At 45.4% G+C, this 23,047-nt stretch overlaps 1 protein-coding gene across 5 annotated transcripts in view; it reads left to right on the plus strand.

The window, feature by feature from the left end:
* DGKG (diacylglycerol kinase gamma) overlaps positions 1-23,047 on the plus strand; it is a 209,932-nt gene that overhangs the window by 167,310 nt on the left and 19,575 nt on the right. For all 5 annotated transcript variants that reach the window (XR_009350976.1, XM_059163209.1, XM_059163206.1 and 2 more), the window contains 2 exons: positions 16,308-16,428; positions 19,025-19,085. Coding sequence is in view for 4 of the 5 variants with exons in the window: in XM_059163209.1 (XP_059019192.1) it covers positions 16,308-16,428; positions 19,025-19,085 (182 nt within the window). In the remaining variant the exon portion in view is untranslated. The remainder of the gene's footprint in view (positions 1-16,307; positions 16,429-19,024; positions 19,086-23,047) is intronic.

Below are 23,047 nucleotides of genomic sequence, written 5' to 3' on the forward strand. Positions count from 1 at the left end.
ACCAAGGGCATGACACAAAGCCAAACCAGTCCCTGCAAGGCTGGGGAGTGAAGCCCTGAGAAGTTCTGCCATCGTCTCTCCCTAGCCCCACCCGAGGTGTAAATGCAGGGACTTCCTATACTTTTTCTCACATTCTTCACGGAACCCCATATCTGTCACAATCCAGCCTTCAGCCTTAAAACAACAATAGCCTTGAGACTGTGTCATCCACACCTAAGCCCTTCTGTCTGTCTGCTATTAAAGCAACTCTTTTCTCAGTGATTTCTTAGTCAATCCCAATTGAACTGTCAACAGGATGTCCTATATGAGGTTCTAAGCAGAAAGGACAAAATCTCCCCAGACTTTCATTGGTAATAATTTTTTAATACCTGGCAAATGAAGACAGGAAGAGAGACCATGAGGGAGCCATCAGGGAGCATGGGAACCAGGCTTCAATAAATTAATCCAACAGATAGGCATACAATTAGGATCTGTGATAAGCAGCAAAGAAGGAGCCCCCAGCGAGGCCAGCCAGCCAGTGTGGGGCTCATAGAATGCCTAGACTCACACTCCAACCCACTAACCAGGCATCACACAGGTACCCTGCTAGCAAACAGAGTCCTATATCAGCCCCAGTGCAGATGTCTTGCTTGGGAAGGGGATAACTTGCCTCTTCAGCTGACTCCACTACTTCAAGGGCACACGTGGTTCTGTCTGTCTCTGTACTGTGCCCATGTGGATTTTCACAGATTGTATGGACCATACTCTAGATGTCAAAGCAAGAGAATGGGCTGCCATCCAGTCATCTCAGGCTCACATTCCCGGCTGAGAAGTTGGAGCTCAGACGAGCCAAAAAATAATTGTGAGCTTGTGAGTTCCTTCTTTCTCGGGGCTTTCTTTCCACTTCCATGAAACCATAACAGAAGGTGGCCCATTGGGTTGAGGAGCTGTCCAGAGTTGTAGGTTCCCAATTTTCCCATTTGGTGGGGAGCTGGCCAGAAAGCCAGTCATAATGAACAGTAGTCAGCTATTTACTGCTCATGGGAGTTGAGAGAAAGTTGAAATTTACATAAAGTATGCGTTCCACAGAGTTCTCTCCTGGCCAAGGTCTCTCCTGGGGCCTGAGGAGGAGGAAGGCAAGGGATCCCTAAAGAGCCTGGGGGTACTTGGGTGTGCACTGGGACTGCCCTCAGTTCTGGGGAGGAACCATGGCAACATACATGTTGTTCCTCTTAACCATTGTGGGCCTGCAGAGAGACAGTGTGTTGCTTTTCACAAAAAATCACAGCATTGACTTTCAGTCCTTTGGGTGCCCACATTAGAATCATCATGTCCCAAAAGAGGGGACAGCCTCTTTATATAGCCTACCCCCTCTCCGTCCCTGCTCCTTGCCTTGTTAATGGCATCACCTATGGCCCACACTAGAGACCCAGAGTCATACTTTTTCCTTTACATCTGGCTTGTGGAAGTCTCCCACAATTATTTCCTTACCTTGGGTCCCCCACCCAGCTATGGGCTCCTCAGCTCCAGATGTCATCGTTCTTTCTATATCCTTGTGTCCGGCACAGTCCCTGAGACCTGGAAAGGGCTAATATTTATATTGGTTGACCAAAATCACCCAAGGTCAGGGGCACCTGGCGCGGTGAGTTAGGAAGCTGTGTTTGAGTTATCTCCCAGCAAAGTGGAATTTGTAAGTGTAATGTTGGGGCACAATATCCCAGGGCCCCCTGTGCCAGCATCGGCCTCTACCAGAGGCCAGGAGGTCCACTTCCCAATCCACACTCTTCCCTCTCCAAAGCCATATCTGTTCCCAGCTGACCCTACATTAGGTGTGGCTCTAGGAGCACCGGTCAGAGCTGCCTGCTTGATCTACAGGTTAGGCCAGGTAGGAATTTTGCATCTTCCAAATCAAGGCCAAATCTGGTTCTCAGAAGTCTGTTTCCATAGATACTATGACTTTTCCTACGTAGCACTGAAATCCCAGAATCACAAGTCTCTTAGAAATTCAGAGATCACTGTGTCCTCTAGATAAGGAAAGTGAGAGCAAGGTGAAGTGGCTTGCCCTTGGCCCGACCTGGACTGAAGGGCAGGTTTCTTGGCTCACATGGGCCAGTTCTTGGTACCCGAGAGCAAGCATTGGCCAAATTTTCCTGTAAAGGGTCACAGAGTAACTACTAAAATAATTAGGCTTTGTGGGCCGTACAGTCTCTGATGCAGCTACCTCACTCCATCCACTTAGTGTGAAAGCACCCATAGATAATATACAAATGAATGGGCTCAGCTGTGTTGCAACACAACTTTGTTGACACAAACAAACAGCAGGCTGGATTTGTCCCTCGAGCTGTGGTTTGCCCATTTCTGCTCCAGACCACATGCGGTCCACAACCAACAAGGGCATCCCCTGACTATGTCAGCAATGCAGATCCTTGAGTCCTCAGGCAGGCCTGGTGAAGCCAGATCTACATTTTCACGAGACCCCCCGGGGGGATCCTATGTGTGCTGGAGTTTGAGAAGCAGGAAACTGGTGAGCCTGGTCACTCCCCCTAAGAATGCCAAGAAGAAACTTCATAGATTAGAAAAATGAGACCCAGGGAGATTTGTGGACCTGCCCGTGGTCATACAAATTGGTGGGTATGGGACTAGAGCCCAAGTCCTAGTATTTCAACATAGAATTCTTTCTGCACATGCCAGAGTACCCGCCCCAGTCTCCTCCTTTCTGGCTGGCCCTGACCCAACTAAGTTCACCGGAAATTCAAGTAAAGTAGTCCCTCATCCTTCCTTGGCTGACTTCTGAATCTAGAGGGCTCTGACTCCAGCTGTGTCTCCTCCTCTTCCCCCAGCTCATCCCTGACCAAAACCTGGGAGGGGCTGGCGAGCTAGAATTGTGCCGCTGGAGGCGGCCCAGCATTGGCAGGGGCAGACTTGCTCACCCAGCTTCAGGCTGGAGTTAAACTTCAACTTAATTCCTGCCTTAAGAAGTTCGCTGCTCAAAATAGAAACCAGAGCTAATGAGCCCTTCATTTTTCACATGCAGAAGAAACTTCTGGGGTAGCTCTTTGGCAGGTCTATACCTGTTAGATTTCTCCCCCTTGGCTTGCCCTCCCTTGGCCCACGCTCCAGTCCCTATTTCTCTGTAGCAGCTTCTTAGTCATTCGATATCAGACGTCTGCTAAGACTCAATCCACAGCAAAATCCAGGCAGGCCACTCCACTCCACGTGGCCTGGACACTGGTGTTCTTCATCTGCTCCTAATTTGCATAAGAAGTGTTTCATGTTCTTAACTAATCAATTAATACATATTGGGCTGTTTTTTACTGAGCACTTGCTTATGGGCCAAGCCTGTTGCATATTTAACTACCAATATTCCTTGACTTACAATGGGGTTACTTCCTAGTAACACCATGAAAATACAGTAAGTTGAAAGTGTATTTACTATGCTTAACCTACCGAATATTGTAGCTTAGCATAACCTACCTTAAATGCGTGCAGAACACATATGTTACCATACAATTGGGGGAAAATCCTCTAACACAAAGCCTATTTTACAATAAAGTGTTAAATAGCTCATGTAATATAGTGAATCCTGTGCTGAAACTGAAAAACCAGAATGGCTGTCTGCATAGCAGTCATCTGCCCCTTGATCACATGGCTGACTGGGAGCTGTGCTGTGCTGTCCCTGCCCAGCAGCATGACACAGTATGGTACCGTGTATCCCTGACCTGGGAAAAGACCAAAATTCAAAATGTGAAGTATGGCTTCTACTGAGTATATTACTTTTGCATCACCATAAAGTCAAACAATTGTTAAGTTGGAAATGTTCTGCATTTAATCCACTTTATGACTGAGGACTCTGAGGTTAATAAGGTCCCGTGGCCCACAGGACGGGACAGAGCATGGATTCAAACCTGCCTTCAAGGACCTGTAGGGCTCCAGGTGCTGTGGAGGACACAAACAAGAGTGTGGGGGCTCCAGGAGCTCACAGTCTACCTATAGGAAATACATGGAGAGCAGTTCTGTTAATGCCGGTACCATAGACGAGCAGCACAGAGTGGCAGAAGCAGAGTATCGTTAAGAGTGTGGGGAGCAAGACAAGGAGGGCTTTCCTTAAGAACTTGATCCCTGGCTGCCAGTACTATGCCCTGCACCCAGGAGGTGACCAGGAAGTATTTGATGTCTGAATGAATGAATGAATGAATGAGTGAGCGAGATACAGAATATGTATGTGCTGACAAGTGAAGCTGGCAAGGATTTGAAAAGACAGTGAGTGAGAGAAGGGGAGCATAGGTTAGAGCACCAGCATGCAGAGCTGACGGAAAGAAAGGCTGGAAAGGTAGAGATCTATGAGTGGTGCGCCATGGGCTTTGTCCATGATCCTCTAATAATAGGAAGAGAGGAAAAGGTGAAGGTGTTCAAGCCCAGAGCAATAAGATGGGAGACGAGTGTGCGGTTTGGGTTAGAGGACAGGGAAAGGGAAGGGCAGCAGGCGACAATGGAGAACAAAAGCCAGCAGGCAGTGGAGGGCAGAGGAAAGGGGACGCTGCCCAGTGGGTGGTTCTGCCCTCCCCCACAAACCACCCAACAGCATCCCAGCTTCTACCCACATGCTCCGCCCTCCTGTCTGCCCCCACACCCACCGCAAGGCTCCCTTGTTCCAAGAGCGGACGCCTTACACCGGAACCTGGGTCTTTTCCGCCTCCAGTGTGCCGCCTGCACCCTCCTCTTCCCATTTTCAGGCCACTTCGTCCAATACCGGTTACGCATCTCCTTGAATTTAGCACTAGATGCTAGAAATACTTTATACTCATCATCTCATTTTAATCCCCTGCAGCACCCTTGAGAAACACTTTATAATTAGAAAAACGAGGCTCAGGGAGGTTAATTGACCTGTCCGAGGCCACACTAATTGGTAGATCTGGGACTAGGGCCAAGTCCTGGTATTGCAAACATGGCGTTCCCTCCATGTGCACCGCAGTACCGTGCTCCCCACCCCCCCATCTCTGGCCAATCCTGACCCAACAGCCGAAACCGTCCCTCCTGATCGCAACTCTCTACTTTTGCCTTTCTGGGGCAGGTGGGTGGTGTGCACATCTCTCCGAGCTGTGATTAGCTTGGTGGGTGTAGATGTCTGCAATGTACCTTATTATATGTGTCATGCCTGAGAATCAGGTTTGAGTTGAGCTGGAAAATCTCACCACTAATTGATTTATTCTATTATATACACCGTACCTGGAACCAAAGCTTCTCAAACTCAGTGAGCAAAATAAAGCCAGCTAATATACCGGCAAAATACCAACAATAGCATTTCACATTCTAGCCGAGAAAGTCAGCATTCCATTTAATAAGATCATGTAGCCAAGAAGTGTTCCCTGAGAGGAACCCAGGAGAGGCTCAGCCCCTCCATGCTCATTTCCTGGCCATTGGACATCCTATCACTCCTAGGTATTTTGTCTCTGCCTTGAGTTTTTTATTCCTAGTTTATTTTTGGAGTCAGACAAGCCTTGGTTTGAATTCCAGCTATCCCACCTGCCAGCTTTGTGCCATTAGGCAGAACTCATCAAGCCCTCTGAGCCTCAAGAATTTTGGGGGGTTTTTGTTTGTTTGTTTTCTTTTGTTTGTTTTTTAATGTCAAGATAATAGTTTCCACCTAACAGAGTTGTCATGAGGGCTAAAAGCAATAACCTTTGTAAAGCTTTAGGCCTGGCCCAGAGTCTGTGCTCGCTATTTGTCATTCTCTTCATTTCTTCACTGGGACCATGCGGTCAAGATTCCCCGTATCTCCACTGCCTCCCAGGCCTTCTAAGACATTCTCACTCTTGGTTTTTCTTGGAGGAATAATGATGATGTCAGGCCCTCACTTCAGAGCCATTTCCAGGAGGCCATTTCTTCCTGAGAAATTTCCTGCCACACGACTTCCCCAGCACACTGCATCTCTCCTCCTCAGACACCCGACCCTTGGGCATAGAGGGGATTAGAAGCCCCCCTTCCACAAAAGACAGAGCTTTCATCAGAGCCCTGCCCAACCCAGGAAGAGAAAGTCACACAGAATGGAGGCCCCACTCTTTCCTCCCCACCTCACCAAACAGCAGGCTTTCGGGAGCCAACAACAATGGCTGTGAGGAACCCACCCTTGCTCTTTCTCTTGCCTCAGTGTAGGGTTGCATAGAATGTTCTGTCTTCTGCACAGTGTAAGGAATGGTAGGGGTTGCTGCCACTCTTCACTTGACCCAGACAGTCAGGCAATCCAGTCTCTACTTCTGTAGGAGCAACTCAAACAGACTCGAAGGTTAGACTGCCCCCACCCAAGTCAGGGAGAATGGAGGCCTTGAGGAAGAACATGACTTGCCCGAGGTTACTCAACTGGACAGCCAGAGCAGAGACAAAAATCCCAGCTCCAAACCTTCTAGATCAACACATTCCCTTTCCCTCCAACCCTACAGCCTCTCCTCTTCAGAATGCAGAGGTTCTGGGCTGTTTCTCCTTCCTACCTGTTGTCATCTGGGATTATCAAGAGGCAGAGACCACTCAATACCCTCTCTTATGGGGCTTTACAGACCCTGGGGAGTAGAAGAAACCTGCAAGCCAGTATGATCACAGCAGGGCACAAAGGAAACGTCCCTAAAAGGAGGTGCCTAGCTAGACCAGGGTGTCAAAACCATGCCTGAAATATCTCCAGATCCTCCTTGACTCTCGTTGCTCAGCCCAGGAACAATGGATCACCGTGGAATTGTATCTCTCTCTCTCTCTCTCTCTCTCTCTCTCTCTCTCTCACACACACACACACACACACTCACACACACATGTATGCAGGAATTCAGGGAAAGGAAAAGAACTAAAGGAACCCTTTTCCAAATAAAATGCTGACCCTCCATCCTGCTTCAGATTTAAAGAAGTAGGAATAGGGATGCTACATTTGCCAGGAAGGGCAGTCATCCTAAAAGCTCAAGGTCACAGTATCTGGCCATCCTGCTATGCCTGCTTTTCTTCTCAGCATTTTATTCTTCCCTGATCTTCTCCTCCCTCTTTTCCTACCCACCCCTCCCCCACCATCCCTCTCCTCTTTTCCCTCTTTTTTTCCCCTCCTGCACCACCTGTTCTGGGTCACACTAATGGCCACCTGCAGAGGGCCGCTCACTTACCGTGTCGCAAAGACAGGATATTCTGGAGATCCCCCTTCCCAAGGAACATAAAATCACAATAACTTCTACTAGTCCTTGAGGGCTTTCTGGGCAGGGCTCCTGATTGGTTCACTTCTAAACCATAAGCCTGCCAGTGAGTTATTATATCTCCATTTGCCAGATAATAGGGGGTGGGGGAGGATGCACCTGAATGGCTCAGTCAGTTGGGCATCTGACTCTTGACTCAGCTCAGGGTCATGGATTCAAGCCCCATGCTGTGCATGTTGCCCAACTTCAATAATAATAATAATAATAATAATAATAATAAGACTCGGGGAAGCAAAGTGACTTCTCTCAAGGTGATAAGACTACTGTGTGCCAAGCAGTAGTAGTTGATGTAAGTCTGTCCAGGGCCTATGCTCTGGGTCCCACAGCTTATCTTAGGAGCACATTCTTCACACTGGGTTTGCAGAACGCCAAGGAACAAGGCCTCCTTCCTGCTTGGTTTGCCGGCAAAGGTCTCTCTGCCTCTATCCTGTGTCTGAGCTTGGATCCCTAGGAAAAGCATTGGTCCTGGGTTATTCTTCTGGGTAGCTGTGGTTGGGATACCCCAGAGGCCAGCTGGGAACGCGCTTGGTGAAAATCCTGTTTGTCAGTTACAGCCTTCCTTACTCACCCTTTTGTGCCCAAGGAAAGCCCAGAGCCCCTCCCCTCCAGAAAATCAAGAAAGAATCTTGTGGGATTCTCCATCTCCCCATACCCAGACTATTTTGGGGATGCCAGGCTTCTGAACTGGCTTTGAAGCTCTTTAGCCTGGAGCATTCTTTCATCTGTGCAGACCAGACCCAGTGGGGAGCCGAGGCGGTCTACTCAGTGCCTGGCTTTGTGGGGCTCTGGATGCCTGAGCCACCAGGGGAACGTGGCCCATCTCCATGGAAATTTGGACCCAGGAGAAGGAGCCCAAGGTGACAGCTGCCACAGCCTTGGCAGGCCGAGTCTGAGAGAAGCCTGCCAGCTGCCACTCACCTATCTGGACCATGGGGACTGAACCTGGCCCCACCACAAGGCAGAGCTCCACTTGCATCCTTTCCTTCTGAGGATCGTAAGAAGGCCTACCAACCCCCTACTCCCCTCCAGTGTAGGTCAGCTTCTCCCTAGAAGAGGGATAAGGAACATTTCTAATAGCTGTTTATAGAACACCTTCACATTCTTTAACTCTTTTGTCCTCAAAGTAACTTATGAAGTAGGTTTTATTATTGTGCCTGTTATGGGGCAGGGACCTGAGGGGAGTTTTGTCATCTCCAAAATTCATATGTTGAAGCCCTTATCCTCTACCTCAGAATGTGACTGTGTTCAGAGATAGGGTCTTTGAAGAAGTGATCAAGATGGAATGAGACAGTGAGGGTGGGTCCTAATCTAATCTTACTAGTCTCCTTTTTTTTTTTTTTTAAAGATTTTATTTATTTTATTTGACAGACAGAGATCACAAGTAGGCAGAGAGGCAGGCAGAGAGAGAGGAGGAAGCAGGCTCCCCGCTGAGCAGAGAGCCCGATGCAGGACTCGATCCCAGGACCCTGAGACCATGACCCGAGCCGAAGGCAGCGGCTTAACCCACTGAGCCACCCAGGCGCCCCCTAGTCTCCTTTTAAGAAGAGATTTGGACACACACAGAGAAATGCCAGGGACACACAGCCTCCGAGGAAAGGCCATGTGAACAGGTGGCCAGGGGGTGGCCATATGCAGACCAAGGAGAGAGGCCTCAAGAGAGACTGAACCTGACAACACCTTGGTCTTAGCTGTCCAGCCAGTGCAACTGTGAGAAAATAAATTTGTGCTGTTTCAGCCCCCCCCCCCCCCAGCCTCATGGGATTTTGTTACGGCAGGCTTAGCCAACTGACAGACTCAGAAAAGATGCAAAACCTGCCCTATATGGACACAAGCTGTTGGCCCTAAACTCCAGACCTTGTACAGAGTTTCTCAGAAGCTGCCGTGAGCGCTATGACTCCTTATTTGTCTACCAGAGGCCATTTATCAAGTAGGGACAAATTCCTTTTTCATTTCTAATTAGTCAGACAGGTACCCCTGCCAGGAAGACCTTCAGGTGAGCATCAGCTAACCAGTGTTCTCCCACTGAGCTGATAGGACTCCAACCCAAAGCAGGGACGCCCAACATCTCAGCTCATTCATGCTGCTAGAACCCAGGTAAGGGGACAGTGCCCACAGGCGTTCTAGGGTGTGGGGCTATATGGCGGGATGGTTCAGAAACTCTCTGGATGCCGTCACGTGGGGTTTCCACACGTCAGTTGGGGGTTGCTTGGTTCCATGGGTTGGCCCATTGCTGTTCTCAGCCTAAATCTGGAGTATGACTGACTAAAGAGGAAACAGATAGGATTGGGGTTGAGAGTAGCAAGGCATCCTGCTAGGCTAAGGATCTCCCATGCTTCTCTATGGTACGGCAAGCAAGGAGTTCAAATCACACACGAATATATCCTGAGCTTCCTTTGCTTCTGAAATGATGGAATTTTCATTAGTGTGAACCAGAAGTCAAGATGAGGATGGTCATTAGAATTATGCATTGAGAGAGAGAGGCAATGGGCACCTGAGTGGCTCAGTAGGTTAAGCATCTGCCTTCAGCTCAGGTCATAATGCCAGAGTCCTGGGACTTGGCCCCACGTGGGCCTCCCTGCTTGGTGGGGAGTCTGCTTCTCCCTGTCCCTCTGCTTCTGCACCCCACTCATGCTCTCTTTCTCTCAAATAAATAAATAAAATCTTTTTTAAAAAGAGAGAGAGGCAAAAACCAGAATGGGTCATCATATTACCTGCATGTTACCTGTTATATGCAGATTAATAAATTAATTCATGGAAAGCCTGCTACCAAGTTCAGTCTAGGCAAGTAGTTATTATTTTTATTATTATTATTCACTATCATTTTCCTCTTTCAGGTCAAACCTATTAATGTCTTTGGCACTAAAACATGTATCTTATACAGTTTATTCAACCAACATTTATTGGAAGCCTTCTGTATGCCAAGAGGTAGGCCAGTTGCTAGGGTTACAAAGATAAACAAAACAGAAAAGCGTCCCTACTTTCCACTCTCACTGGAATTGGGAGAGTGATATGTTCAGAAACAGTTGTCTTTCTCAGAGATCCACTGTCTGAGCAAAGGACAAGGAATAAGCAGGGTGCTTCGGGTATCTCAGGAGGGTAAACAGGAGTTATCTAAGCAAAAGGTCACCTGTGGAGGGAATGGGGCCAGCTACAGTAACTTCGCATTCTGTCCCTTGGGCTTCCAGGGCCCCTGAAGGGCCTGAAGGAGGGAGTGGACAGATCAGACATACCCCTTCACTATGAATGCTCTGCCAGCTTTACCTGTTAGCAGTGAGCTTCAAACCCACCTGCCGACAGTGGGCAGGACTAAAAAAATAAAAGCAAAAATGGGACCATTGAGATCAAAGTAGGAAAAGCAGAGAGAAGGAAGAGATAAGAGGAAGGAAAAACAAAACATTTAATGGAAAGCTCCTCTAATTTGTGGCCTCTGTGTGGAGGTGTGAAACTATGAGGACCACAGAAGATGTTTTAAAAAATTTAGCCTAAATACTGGCATTTGGGGACATTTGTACGCACAGCTCTAGGAAGGTAGCCAGCTGGATGACTGGGAGCTATCAGGTTGAATCTGGCAGAAAAGGAAAGTAAAACTAAGAGATTTTTAGTGCCCAGTCTATGCCAGACACTTTAGCATTCAGCTCTGCCATTTCGATCCCATAACCACACTTGGTTATTATTCCTAACTCCTAATTTTCAAGTGAAAAAGCCCTAGGTCAAAGTAATCAGGAAGTAACTTGTTTATCATCTTTTTCACTCCAACTCCTGCTATATATTTTGGGCAGTTCTATTGCCTAAGGCTCAGGTTCTCAATCTTGAGCGTTCCTCAGAATCTTCCAGAAGGCTTGTCAGAACACAGACTGCTGGGCCTAACCCCCAGAGTTTCTGATTCAGTAGATCTGGGGCGGGGCCCGAGGGTTTGTGTTTCTAACAAGTTCCTGGGTGACATTAATGCTGCTGCTACAAGACCTCACTCTGAGAAGTGATCCACCCAACATCCCAGCCCAGCGGTTCCCAAACTGTGCTGCCTTTTGGAATCGCCTGGGGATCTTTAAAAACAAGCACTGACACGTAGCTCCCAGGCCCACACATTCTGATGTAACTGGTATAGATGCAATCTGGGCATTGTTACGGGGAAAAACTCTCCAGGTGACCATAACCTGCAGCAAAGGATGGTGACCATTGACCTAGCCTCACTTCGCCTTGACGCTAACACCCATCGCCTCCCTCTTCTCCAGCTGCCCAGCACTGGGGCCACGGGAGGGACTTGGAATGCACGAGCACTGCTCACCGCATCTCTCCCAACCCTCCTTCTCCCACTGGCTCACAACACCTTCTAGAACTCATTACACCTCTCGCCCCCTTCTCCCTTTCCTTTAGTCCTTCATCTCGTTCCTTATTCAAACTAGACCCTGTGCCACAGCAAGTGTTACAGCCATCTCTTGCCCACCATCATGGCATCAATGCCCTTGTTCTTTCCTTGACAACACTTACCTGCAAAAGTTCGAGGATCTAAACAATGCAGTGCAAAGAGGCTTCGCGAAGTTGATGGTGCTTGACCCGAGTCTTGATGAACAAGTAAAAGTGGAAGTGGGCATTTCAAGCAGGGGTACGGCATACACAGAGGCACAAAGGAGAGATTACCTGGAGATCTTCATGCTGTTGTCCTTGTCAAGCACAGGTACCTAGCCCTACAGTGTCAGGAAAAGGCAGCCTCTTGACAGATGGGGACAGGCCTTGGGGAACAAGCCAGGGAGTTTACATCAAGTTTACAAGCATGAAGAGCAGTCAGTTGATAGGGTTTTTTAAAGATTTTATTTATTTTATTTGACAGAGAGAGAGATCACAAGTAGGCAGAGAGGCAGGCAGAGACAGAGGGGGAAGCAGGCTCCCTGCTGAGCAGAGGGCCCGATGCGGGGCTCGATCCCAGGACACCGAGATCATGACCCGAGCCGAAGGCAGCGGCTTTAATCCACTGAGCCACCCAGGCGCCCCGATAGGGTTTTTTAAAAATGACTTTTAAATTATAACATTAATATGTACTTCTAGAAAACATGAAAAATGTAGAAAAGCATCAAGTAGAAAATAACAGTGGTCTTGAATCTAATGATCCAGAACTCAACACTGTTAGGATATTAAGGGAATTTATCCTTTTCTCCTATGCATATTCTTACTTAGCTGAGGACGTGCTGTGTATAAATAAGTGTGTATCTCACCTTCACACTTAACGTCATATACATAGTTAATGTTTTCGAAGTTTTGTAAATATCTTAATGACAGCGCAAAAGTCCATCGTCATGGATACTGTATACTTCATTCTCATACAGACGGAAATGAGGAAGGGGGATGTCACTGCTATAAATGAGACAACAGTGTTCATATTTGTGTGCACTTAGATCCTGTCAATGACTTCTTGTGATTGGTACCAAAAAAGAAATTAATGAATCAACAGTATGAAAATTGTAGACTCCCATTGTCAAAGTTTTTGCCAATTTACACTTTCATCATAGGTGTGAAAGAATGCACATTTCATCTTCTCTTGCCAGCACTTGGTGTTATGATTGGTGCCACTGAAGGATTTTTGGTATGAGGATGACATGAGCGGATTTGCATTTATAAAATCGCATGCTGGGGGCTGAGTCAAGCGGGCCAGATTGGAGCTGCTATTGCTATCCTTACTGTTCTTGCTTTGCTTCCACATTCTCCTTTTTGCCATTTTCCCATCCTTCATCTTTTTTTTTTCCTCTGTAGAGAGTGTATATTAAATGTTCCCTGCCCACAAACACAAGGATTTTTACCAGGGGCAGAACTGAAAGGCCTCACTCTAGTGGTTGCGGCAAACCTGTGCCCAGCTCAGCGACCCTCTTCCTATAGGTGTCAAAAACAAACAAACAAACATTCTAGACAATAATTCTCCTTATGTAGATTTTTAAAATATTTTTCAAAGAATTTGCCAAGTGATTTATTGCTAAATTAGTTTCTTTCTGCATTCTGTGACCGTCCAACCCTACATATCATTCTGTCCCTGGAACATCTTTGTCCCTTCTCCTTCTGAACCCAGCATTTATCCTTCAAGACTTTCCTTAAAAGTCTGTGACATCTTCCTCCCTTACTTAGTCCTCCTATACTTACTCACGCCTCCCTGTCCTCACAGTTCAGTTATAGCATTTTCTACACCTACTACATTTTCTCCCTCTTGACCAAGAGTCCTTCAAGAGTAGAACATTTTGTATTCCCAGTTCTTATCTGGCACTCAGTTGCTACTCAGTAACTTATGGATGAATGAATGAATGAATTCCTATTTTACTAAGATACATGAACATTCCAGCTTAAATACTAATGAGTTGAAAAGTGTAAAGAGAGACAATATGGAGGTGATGTGAATTGCCAAAACCATACTCTGAATCACTGGTACCAGGTAAAACAGACACCTGGTATACCAGATGTCTTGATCCTGGATTCTAAGCTCTAAATATTAATTGTTCTGTGTGCTTGGATGTTGACTTGCACTCTATTCTTTTTCACTTTAAGTTCAAATTTAATTTATGCATAAGTATCTCTGTGCTAAAGGAAGTAAAGGGAATTAAGTAATGTCAATCCCAAAATGTGTATCAAAAAAAAAAAAAACTACCATGGACTGTTTATGGGTATCACACAAAAGAAAAGACTTGTGGTCCCATAAGTTTGGGAAACAACATTAAATAGATTTCCTTATCTCAGAATCTCATGGGAGGCATTGTAAGAAAAGGAAAGAAAGATCAGCTAGGCAAGGGTGGAGAAGTAGAAGAGCAGTCAAGTATTCCTCCAGTAGTAGACAAGTGTCATCGTAGCCTCTTTATGCCAGAGAAGATTCAGAGTACAATTTAAAAGCAGAACAGCAAAAAGTATACCACTATATCCTAGCCCCTTACTCTGCATTTATCTCCTCAGTCCCACATGTGTGTAAGCCTCTGCCCCCCACCCACCCACCATGTGGATGAGATCAGCCTTCATTACTTCTCTTCTAGAGCCAGGAAGCAAGGTAATGTGTGGGAAGTGATAGCTGCAAGGTAATGTGTGGGAAGTGATAACAACTTAAAGCCATTCAACAGGAAAATTTGTTAAAAGACCAAGACATTGTAAAAGCTGAAACACTTGAGTCTATTAAGTCCCCTGCTTCTTAGAACATTTTGTTACCAGGAAATGTTTCAAGGAGGGAAAACACTGAACTATAACAGCACTGTCAAATACTGAAGCCTGGTACAAAGAGCAACGTTTTACAAGACATCTGTCTTTCTGCCATTAGGGGAACCTCTGAAAAGTTCTGCTTCTTTTTCCTCCTACCCCGGTATAACTCCCCCACCTTCCTTGCCCTAGATACACTCCTCTGTTTCTCTCCTCCCTCCTCCTCCTTCCTCCCTTCCTCACCGCTCTCTCATTCATAACCTGTGCTGATTTCACAGACACTGTTAAGATGGGACAGTAAGCTAAGACTACCCAATGGTTATTTAATGCTCTTTAGTAAGAAGGGAACTAATTAAATGACTAGAGGTTTAGATATTTGTTGTTTATTGGAGCCAAACTCTTTAAGAGAGCCTGGAGCGTTCTCCTAAACAAACACTGCTCTTTCACGGCCTCTTGGTCCAAGACCAAATGAGATGGAGAGTTTAAGAGAGTTTAAGAGACAGAGGAGACAGTATCTCTTCATAGATATGGGGGGGGAAAAAAAAAAGAAAGGGGAGGAGGAGGAGAAGAAGAAAAGGAAAGAGAAGAAAACAAGAAGGGGGAGGGGGAGTGGGGGGAGGGGGAGGAGAAAGAAGAAGAAGAGGAGGAGGAGGGGGAGGCGAGGGGAGGGGGAGGAGAAGGAGAGGGAGGAAGGAGAAGGAGAATGGGAGTGTGGGCTGAAATAGAAAATACAGGGGAAAGCTTCTGTGTCTTTCACAGGAAGACCAGCGAGCACGGTTTGTCTGTTGGCAGCTGCTGTCCATCAGTGATCATCAGGAGGTTGGATTGGAGCAGTGTTGACACATTTGTAGTCAGCCTCATAGTCTGCTTAACTCTTCATTAGAAATATGCCCATCAAGACAATGTTTTTAAACAATAGTCTTCTAAACAAAAAAGTAAAGACAAGCCCAAATATCTCCTTGGCAATCTTAACAAACACCATTACGCTATAACCAGGAGGCACCTTTGACAAAAACCGTCTATTAAATAAATAAAAGCATTAACTTTCTTGTTTGGGGATATTAGTAGGATGAAAAAAAAAAAAAAAAAGGAAGCTTTAAAGAATCCTCCTTTTTGTTTTGTTTCTGTTTTAACTACTAAAGTTGTGTTGTAAAAGTGAATCTTGTTCCCAGCATCAAACCTTGATCCTGCCATTTCACAAGAAATCGGGCAAGGGCAGCCCTCAGGAACTCTGAACAAAAGATATCTTCCAGGTGCTGAATCAGGAGGAACTGCCACTGTGAGAGACCTTCGAGCCCATGGGACTCTGAGCCTGAGACTCATATTTTCTATCCCACTTTTTCTACTGTGGACCCAAAATAATCTGGTGGAGGTGAAATATTCTCTTCCTTGGCTCAGATGAGGCACCTGGTGTCCTGAAAGAGGTTGGCTCACCACTGGCTTCCCACAGGCCAAATTTGAGGTTAATTGACCATCCGTCATCATCAGTAGGGCCATGATGTTGTTCCGACATTCAGAGAAAAGAAACTTGAACCAGCTACAGAGAAGGACTTCTGTCACCATCACTTCCTATCCTAAACCCAAACCCATGTGTCTTTAGCTGCACTGGTGGTGGGGGGGGTGGGTTGAAAATCATTTCGGAAATAGCTGGTTCATCATTTGTTACTCTCCCTTTGAAGAAGCTTCTAGAATTGCCAACCTATTCATTGGATGCATATTAATGTTCTGAATGAAAACCTTTTTTTTTTTTTCCATTAGAATTGGGTTTCTGTTCATGAAAAGTACATGTATTGACCTTTGGGGGAAATTCTGTATTCATAATTAGTTTGAAAATGCTGTTTGGTGGGAGATGAAAGGGTATCATTGACAGATCTCGGTTTCTGACCAAAACCAGCCTGAGGAACAGAGAGATGTGTATGCAGTGCTTCTGTTTGTCTCACTCTGCAGACCTCAGTGACCAGCTCCTTGAAGTGGTGGGGCTAGAGGGAGCCATGGAGATGGGGCAGATCTACACTGGCCTGAAGAGTGCGGGCAGGAGGCTAGCCCAGTGCTCCTCTGTCACCATCAGGTATGTTTCCTCATTACCCAGCAGCCTCCAGGTCTTCTTTCCCCTCAGTGTTCTTACGGACAAGGACTAGGGAGCCATCTTTGGATTTCAGTGCAGGGAGAGTGCAGGATGGAAGCCTGATTAACTTTTATAAAGCATATCTTTAGAGACATTTAGTTTCTCAAACCAGGTAAAATGCAACCATCTAAGACATCAACCATGACCTGTCTGTTATTCCCTTGTAATGAATTGGTGAAGTTCTCTAAATAGTATAAGATTATGAGGTCCAGAGAACCAGAGGTTCAACTCCTTGCCTTTTCTTTTAAAATTCAGTTAACCAATATATAGTACCTCATTCATTTCAGATGTGGAGTTCAGTTATTAATCAGTTGCATGTGACACCCAGTGCTCATCACATCACGTGCCCTCCTTAATGCCCATCACCCGGTTATCCCATCCCCCCACCCACCTCCCCTCCAGCAGCCCTCAGTTTGTTCCCTATAGATAACAGTCTCTCATGGTTTGTCTCCCTCTCTGATTTCTTCCCTTTCAGTTTTCCCTCCCTCCCACTACGATCCTCTGCTCAGTGTTGCCTTTCTTATCTTTACAAATTAAGATGCTAGATGTATGCCAGGGGTTACACTGTGACAGAAACCAGGTTCTCTGCTCACTCTTTCTTGGATAGTGGCCTTAGAAATACTATGTCCTGTGTGCCTTTGTAGAGCCAAACCATCAACATCAGCCCATCTGTCATAATTGCCTAAGAGGGCGATGCTTCTGCAAGGTGGGGCCGTCACAGGTCTGTCACTACAGACTGCTGGAAAGATTCAGTCTAAGAGGGCATCCTCTGATTTTGGTTGCTTCTGTTTAGTCAATAAAACTCATCAGATTCTTCTCTACCTGGTTATTTGAGAAGTCTTTATTCCCTTCCTTTTCCCCATTCAATTTTTACAGTTCAAAGCTTTTAGTGTGCCTTAGGGATCTCCTTGAAGGGCCAGAGTATGCAGATTTCCCAAAAATATTTGACCACAGAACTCTTTCCTCCCAAAACCCCTTGGGTGAGTGTCCTCAGCACACTTTTAAGAAAGTGCTGCTCTAGGCACTAACCAGTATCTTTCAGAAAGATCCCCAGAGCTGGTTCCCTGGCAGTCTGTTTGCACAGCCAAGCCATAACTGACACAGATCACGAGAACATAACATCTTAGTCCCCGGGGAATCAAAAAAGCCACGTGTCAGAGGGAGGACTTTTTCTTCACATTCAGTAGACCTATTTTCAGATAGAATGGGGGGGGAGTCCAAGATCCCCATCCTCCTGGGCATTTCCCAGACACCCTCTTCAGCCCCAAGAACCTAAACGCTGCTCTCTCCGCTTACGATCGGTTTTATTATTAGGTTTATTATTTTTTATTATTAAATATTCTCGAGATGAGTCAGACAATGATCAACATTGACACATAGCCTGTGTTCCTCGTTTTATCATTTCAAAAGCAGGGCCGATGCCAAACCCAGGTGACAGCTTCCCAGCCAGTGGGTGGCAACTGTTTGTTCCCTGCTGGCCCAGACCAGAGGCTTCCGAAAGGACTTTCCTTTTCTCCCAAAGGCAATAGAGAACAAATTCACAACTCTTCCCCAGAAGGAAGTCTAAAGACCTCATCTCTCTCCTTCTAAGAATCCGTATGGCGGAGAAGCCTTGTCCCCGACGAGAAAGCAACACTGTCTTCTCTCCTCTCCTCCTACCATGGGGATGGTATTCACAATGACCCCCTTCCCCAGCTAAGCCAAGTTCATAGTCCATGCAACCACGGAGTGCCCTGCTGTTCAAGACATGAATGAGAGGATAGTTAGGAGCGGGGGCAAGGCAAACACACTCAGACCTGAGCAGTACCTTGCATAAGTTAGAGACATTACTTCATTGACATGGTGCAACCTCTCAGTCAACAGGGAGACCAGGCCTTTTCCCATTTCATAACCTTTCCCGTTTCGCTGTGGAGTTTCTGGCACAGTCTGCAGGCCCTCCGGCTGGTTGTTGACTGAGGGTCTGCTCAGCACCGGCGTTGCCATCCCTGTTGCCGCTGTTTCCCAAACTTCCAGCAATGGACCTCCCTCCTCACAGCTCACCCGGCACAGTGTTTCTCAAAGTTGGGTCTGAACACCAAAGCAACAGAATTGCCCATAGCCTGAGTTGTGACCTCAAGACCTGCCTGGTCAGAATTCCCAAGGTGGGCTCAGAAATCTGTTGTTTTTTTTTTTTTTTAAAGATTTTATTTATTTATTTGACGGGCAGAGATCACAAGGAGGCAGAGAGGCAGGCAGAGAGAGGCGGGAAGCAGGCTCCCTGCTGAGCAGAGAGCCCGATGCGGAACTCGATCCCAGGACCCTGAGATCATGACCTGAGCCGAAGGCAGCGGCCTAACCCACTGAGCCACCCAGGCGCCCCAGAAATCTGTTTTTAACAAGCCCTCCAAGGGAGTCTTAGGGAACCACTCCGAGGTGGGCAGAGGAGGTCCTCCCACTTCTGTCTCCTTTGGGGGGACCACCCAAATTCTTGGGTGGGCCAAATTCTTGGCCTCCAGAAGCGTCAGAGTTCACTGTGTTCTCTCGGTGCTTGGTATTGCAGGACAAACAAGCTGCTGCCAATGCAAGTGGACGGGGAGCCCTGGATGCAGCCCCCTTGCACGGTGAGTGCCGCCAATCTTTGGGCCAAGGGTTAGAAGCTTTATCTTGGGCCCCTGTGGGGGCACTGGCAGTGGGAAACCGCTGACTCTCAGAGTTGCCTGGCATTTGGGGAAATCATCCAGTGCCGCCTGTTTTCTACTTTATTCATCCACCCATTCACGTCCCTGCTGAGACTTCATAGAGCACCCACTCTGTGCCAGGCACCGCGAGGTACCAGTTCCCAAACCCAATGAGACAAAGACCTGTCCCCTAAAGTGCTCACACGTACAGCTGGCGAATTCCAAGACTTCTCTGCAATATCCTTGGGCATCTCCTCTTGAGTCATTGCAATGGCAAAGAACTTGGCCCCCCAGAAGGAAATCTGCTGTGTTGATGAATAAGTCTAATTGTTAGAAAGCATCTCTTTGTGTAGAAGCCAAATCGGTACCCTGGCCCTGGAACTTCTGCCCAGGCACTGTGACCCCCGGAGCCCAGGGGTTATTGCGGGTTATTGTTACACACACACTTCACCACCAAGGCATGGACCTGAACTCCCCTCTGCAAGGGGAGACGCCAAGTTCTCGCTCAGCATCCAGCCCTGTGCCTTGTATGGAACAGGGGCACAATGATACTTGCTGAACAGTGAGTAAATGCTGAACAAATGAGCAAACAAAAGAAAGGGAACATCCTCCTTCCCCGACTTACCATACCTACAGCCGCCCTCCATTTAGCACAATGACGGGGCCAGGCGTCCTTCCTGCTTAGCTAGAAACCCAGCTAAAAACTCAGTGGTGAAGAGAAACACTGTCTCAGTGTTCGGGGCCAGGGTGCTCCCTAGGCCATTACATTAATATCACCTTCAATACTGTGGTGACTGTGCAAACCTCCAGAGGCAAAGGCAATGTTTCTAAGCTCCCTCACTTGTGGAGTATTCAAATATCTCAAGAACCTGCTATTTTGAGCCCTCGGAACACCAAGTTTTCTTCTACTAGAGGAAGGGTTTGCATGAGATTTCTACCAGGCCTGAATCGTAGATGTGTTTCCATCACTCTTGGGTCCATGTGACTTCTGTAGATTATAAAACTGGCCCTTAGAGACAGACTCTAGGGATGGCAACTTCTATAAAGGGTATCAAAAGCAGAGATTTTTCTGCAAAACCTTACCTCAATCTTCTGGCTTCTATGAAGACTAAGAAAAAGATGAAAACACACTACAGCAAAAACTAATAATAGCTTACCACTTTGTTAGAATTAGAAAGGATGGAGGAAATTTCTACTACTTATAATTTCGATGGAGCTAAATTGAGAAAAATCTATCCAAACTCCTCTTGTCTTCTAAAAAAAGGCTGGAAGAAATCAAATCCTCTCCCACCTGGCTCAGCAAGATCTGGAAACTGGATTGCCATTTCTCTTTGTGCAAGGACTTGGTTTTTGAAACAGCCCAATGCTAGCATCTCCGGTCCCCACCCTGACCCTCTCTCCGGACCCACCCTTCAGAGATTTCAGTTGAATGGGAAAACACGAGATGTGACCCAGTGACCTTAAGACACAGTCCGAAGATAGCCGCATGTAAAGATATAGGCGTCTTTTCAGGCTCCCATCACAGAAAATCACAGATTGGGCATCTTCAATGACGGAAATGTATTACTGTCCCACCGGAACGCTGGAAGTCTAAGACCAATGTGCTGGCGGGGTTGTCGTGGTATGGCTTTTCTCCCTCACTTGCAGACAGCTGCCTTCTCTCCGTGTCCTCACATGGCTTTTTCTCTGTGCGTGCACACTCCTGGTGTCTCTTCTTATAATAAGGATGCCAGCCCTCATGGTGTAGGGCCCCATCTTTCTGACTTTATCTGCCCTTACTTACCCCTTAAAGGTCCTGTGTCCAAATATAGGCGCAGTAGGGGCTAAAACTTCCACGTAGGAATTTGGGGGAAACATAATTCAGTGCATAACAGAAAGCTACCTTTAGCTCGCAATAGTGAAAACGAAAAGTACCCTTTCTGAAACATTTTCCTGAAGACATACATCAGCTGGGAAGTAATTCTGAATGAAAGGCTTAATGACAGGACATCGTGACACAAAACAACTTTTGGTAAAAATTGAAACCAGTTAAATTAGAATGAAGGAATGCGGGAGGCATAGTAAAAAAATAATAATAATAAGTAAAATTTTTAAAAAATAAATAATTTTTAACAATTAAAAATAAGAGGGGATAGTAAAAATATAGTGAAATTTTTCATTGTCTGTCTTTACTTTGATAATGAAAAGCATAAACCAGAAGAAAATTTGAATAATTAGTGAAATAAAAAACAGGGTGCACACCTTTCAAATCTTGGAGGCTTTAAATTTCATGAACCCTAGGGGCTCCTGGGTGGCTCAGTGGGTTAAAGCCTCTGCCTTCAGCTCAGGTCATGATCTCAGGGTCCTGGGATCAAGCCCCGCATTGGGCTCTCTGCTCAGCAAGGAGCCCACTTCCTCCTCTCTCTCTGCCTGCCTCTCTGCCTACTTGTGATCTGTCTGTCAAATAAATAAATAAAATCTTTTAAAAAAAAAAAATTTCATGAACCCTATCAATGTCAAACCAGATAGAAAGCAAATCACAAGCAAACATTTTAATTTTTTCAAGTTTTCGTTTTAATTCCAGTTAGGTAACATACAATGTTATATTAGTTTCGGCTGTACAATATAGTGACTTGACAATTCCATACACCACCCCAACAATAACAAACAAACTTTAAATAAAAATGTTCAGGTAAGATGAAAGAGGTTAAGGCTAAATATATCAATAGTGACCCCCAAAATGTGCTAAAATTTCCTGTTAAAAGCACAGTACTCTCATATTGGGTTAAAAATTAAAATCCAATGATGTGTTTCTTGTAAGAGAAGCAAAAGGACATATATATCTTTTTATTTTATTTTTTTATCAAGCATAGAGAAATAAAAAGTAAAAAATGATATGATTAATTACATTAATTTTAGGCAAACTAACCTTCCAACATGCCAAAAGCATGGCATGGAATAAGAAGGTCACTTTTCATTTGATAACAGGTACACTCATTTCTGAGATGTAGTAGTCAATAAAATTATAGGTGTGCAATAACAGAATCAAAATATATACTGGGAAAGACAGGATGAATATATATTCTGAGGGGAAAAAATAGATATAAAAGATGAAGTTGACATAGATACAAGTGTTGAGAGGCTTTAAAATATTTATTTCTGCCTTTGAGGTCAAGAAGCAAAAATAAACAAAATCACAACATAGATAAGATAACTCTATAACCTATAAACAAATTAAATATCTCAGTTTTTTTTCAAGGATCCAAAGCATATTTACTAAAATAGATCTTAAACTAGTTCACAAAGAAGAAAATCTATATAAAGCCAGAGGGGAAAATCATAAAGGTTATTTTATTTGATCATAAGGCAACAATCCCAGAAATTAATAGTAGAAGGTTAAATGAATAAACAAGCAGAATCCAATCACTTGGAAGTTTTTAAATCTCCTAAAGAATAGTAGATTCAAAGGGAGATCAAAACCACCATCACAGACTATTCCAAAAATAATAAAAATCAGAAGGTTCTCATTGAAAAACTGCAGAATATATCCTGAACTGTATTTGGAAGTAAATTCAAAGTGTCATATACTTTCATCATTTAAAAAGGGGAAACAAGTAATGAATAATTGCAAAATTAGAAGAACAACATTAAAACAAACAGGAGAAGCAGAAGGAGGAAAATGGTAAGACTAAGAGAAGAAATTACATAATTAGGAAGCAGGAAAATCGAGAACCTGTTTTTTAAATATGTCAAATATTTAAAAGCCTAATTTTAAAAACAAAAAAATAAAGATCAGAGACCTTAAAATATAAAATATATATACTGTAATAAAATATAAGTATAAATGTGATGGTTTCATTTAATTATAAGACATATCTTGATTCTAATAAACTTGACCATCTCATGAAAATTCTAGGTAACTTCTA

The sequence above is a fragment of the Mustela lutreola genome, chromosome 2, assembly GCF_030435805.1.
Source record: "Mustela lutreola isolate mMusLut2 chromosome 2, mMusLut2.pri, whole genome shotgun sequence".
Taxonomy (NCBI): domain Eukaryota; kingdom Metazoa; phylum Chordata; class Mammalia; order Carnivora; family Mustelidae; genus Mustela; species Mustela lutreola.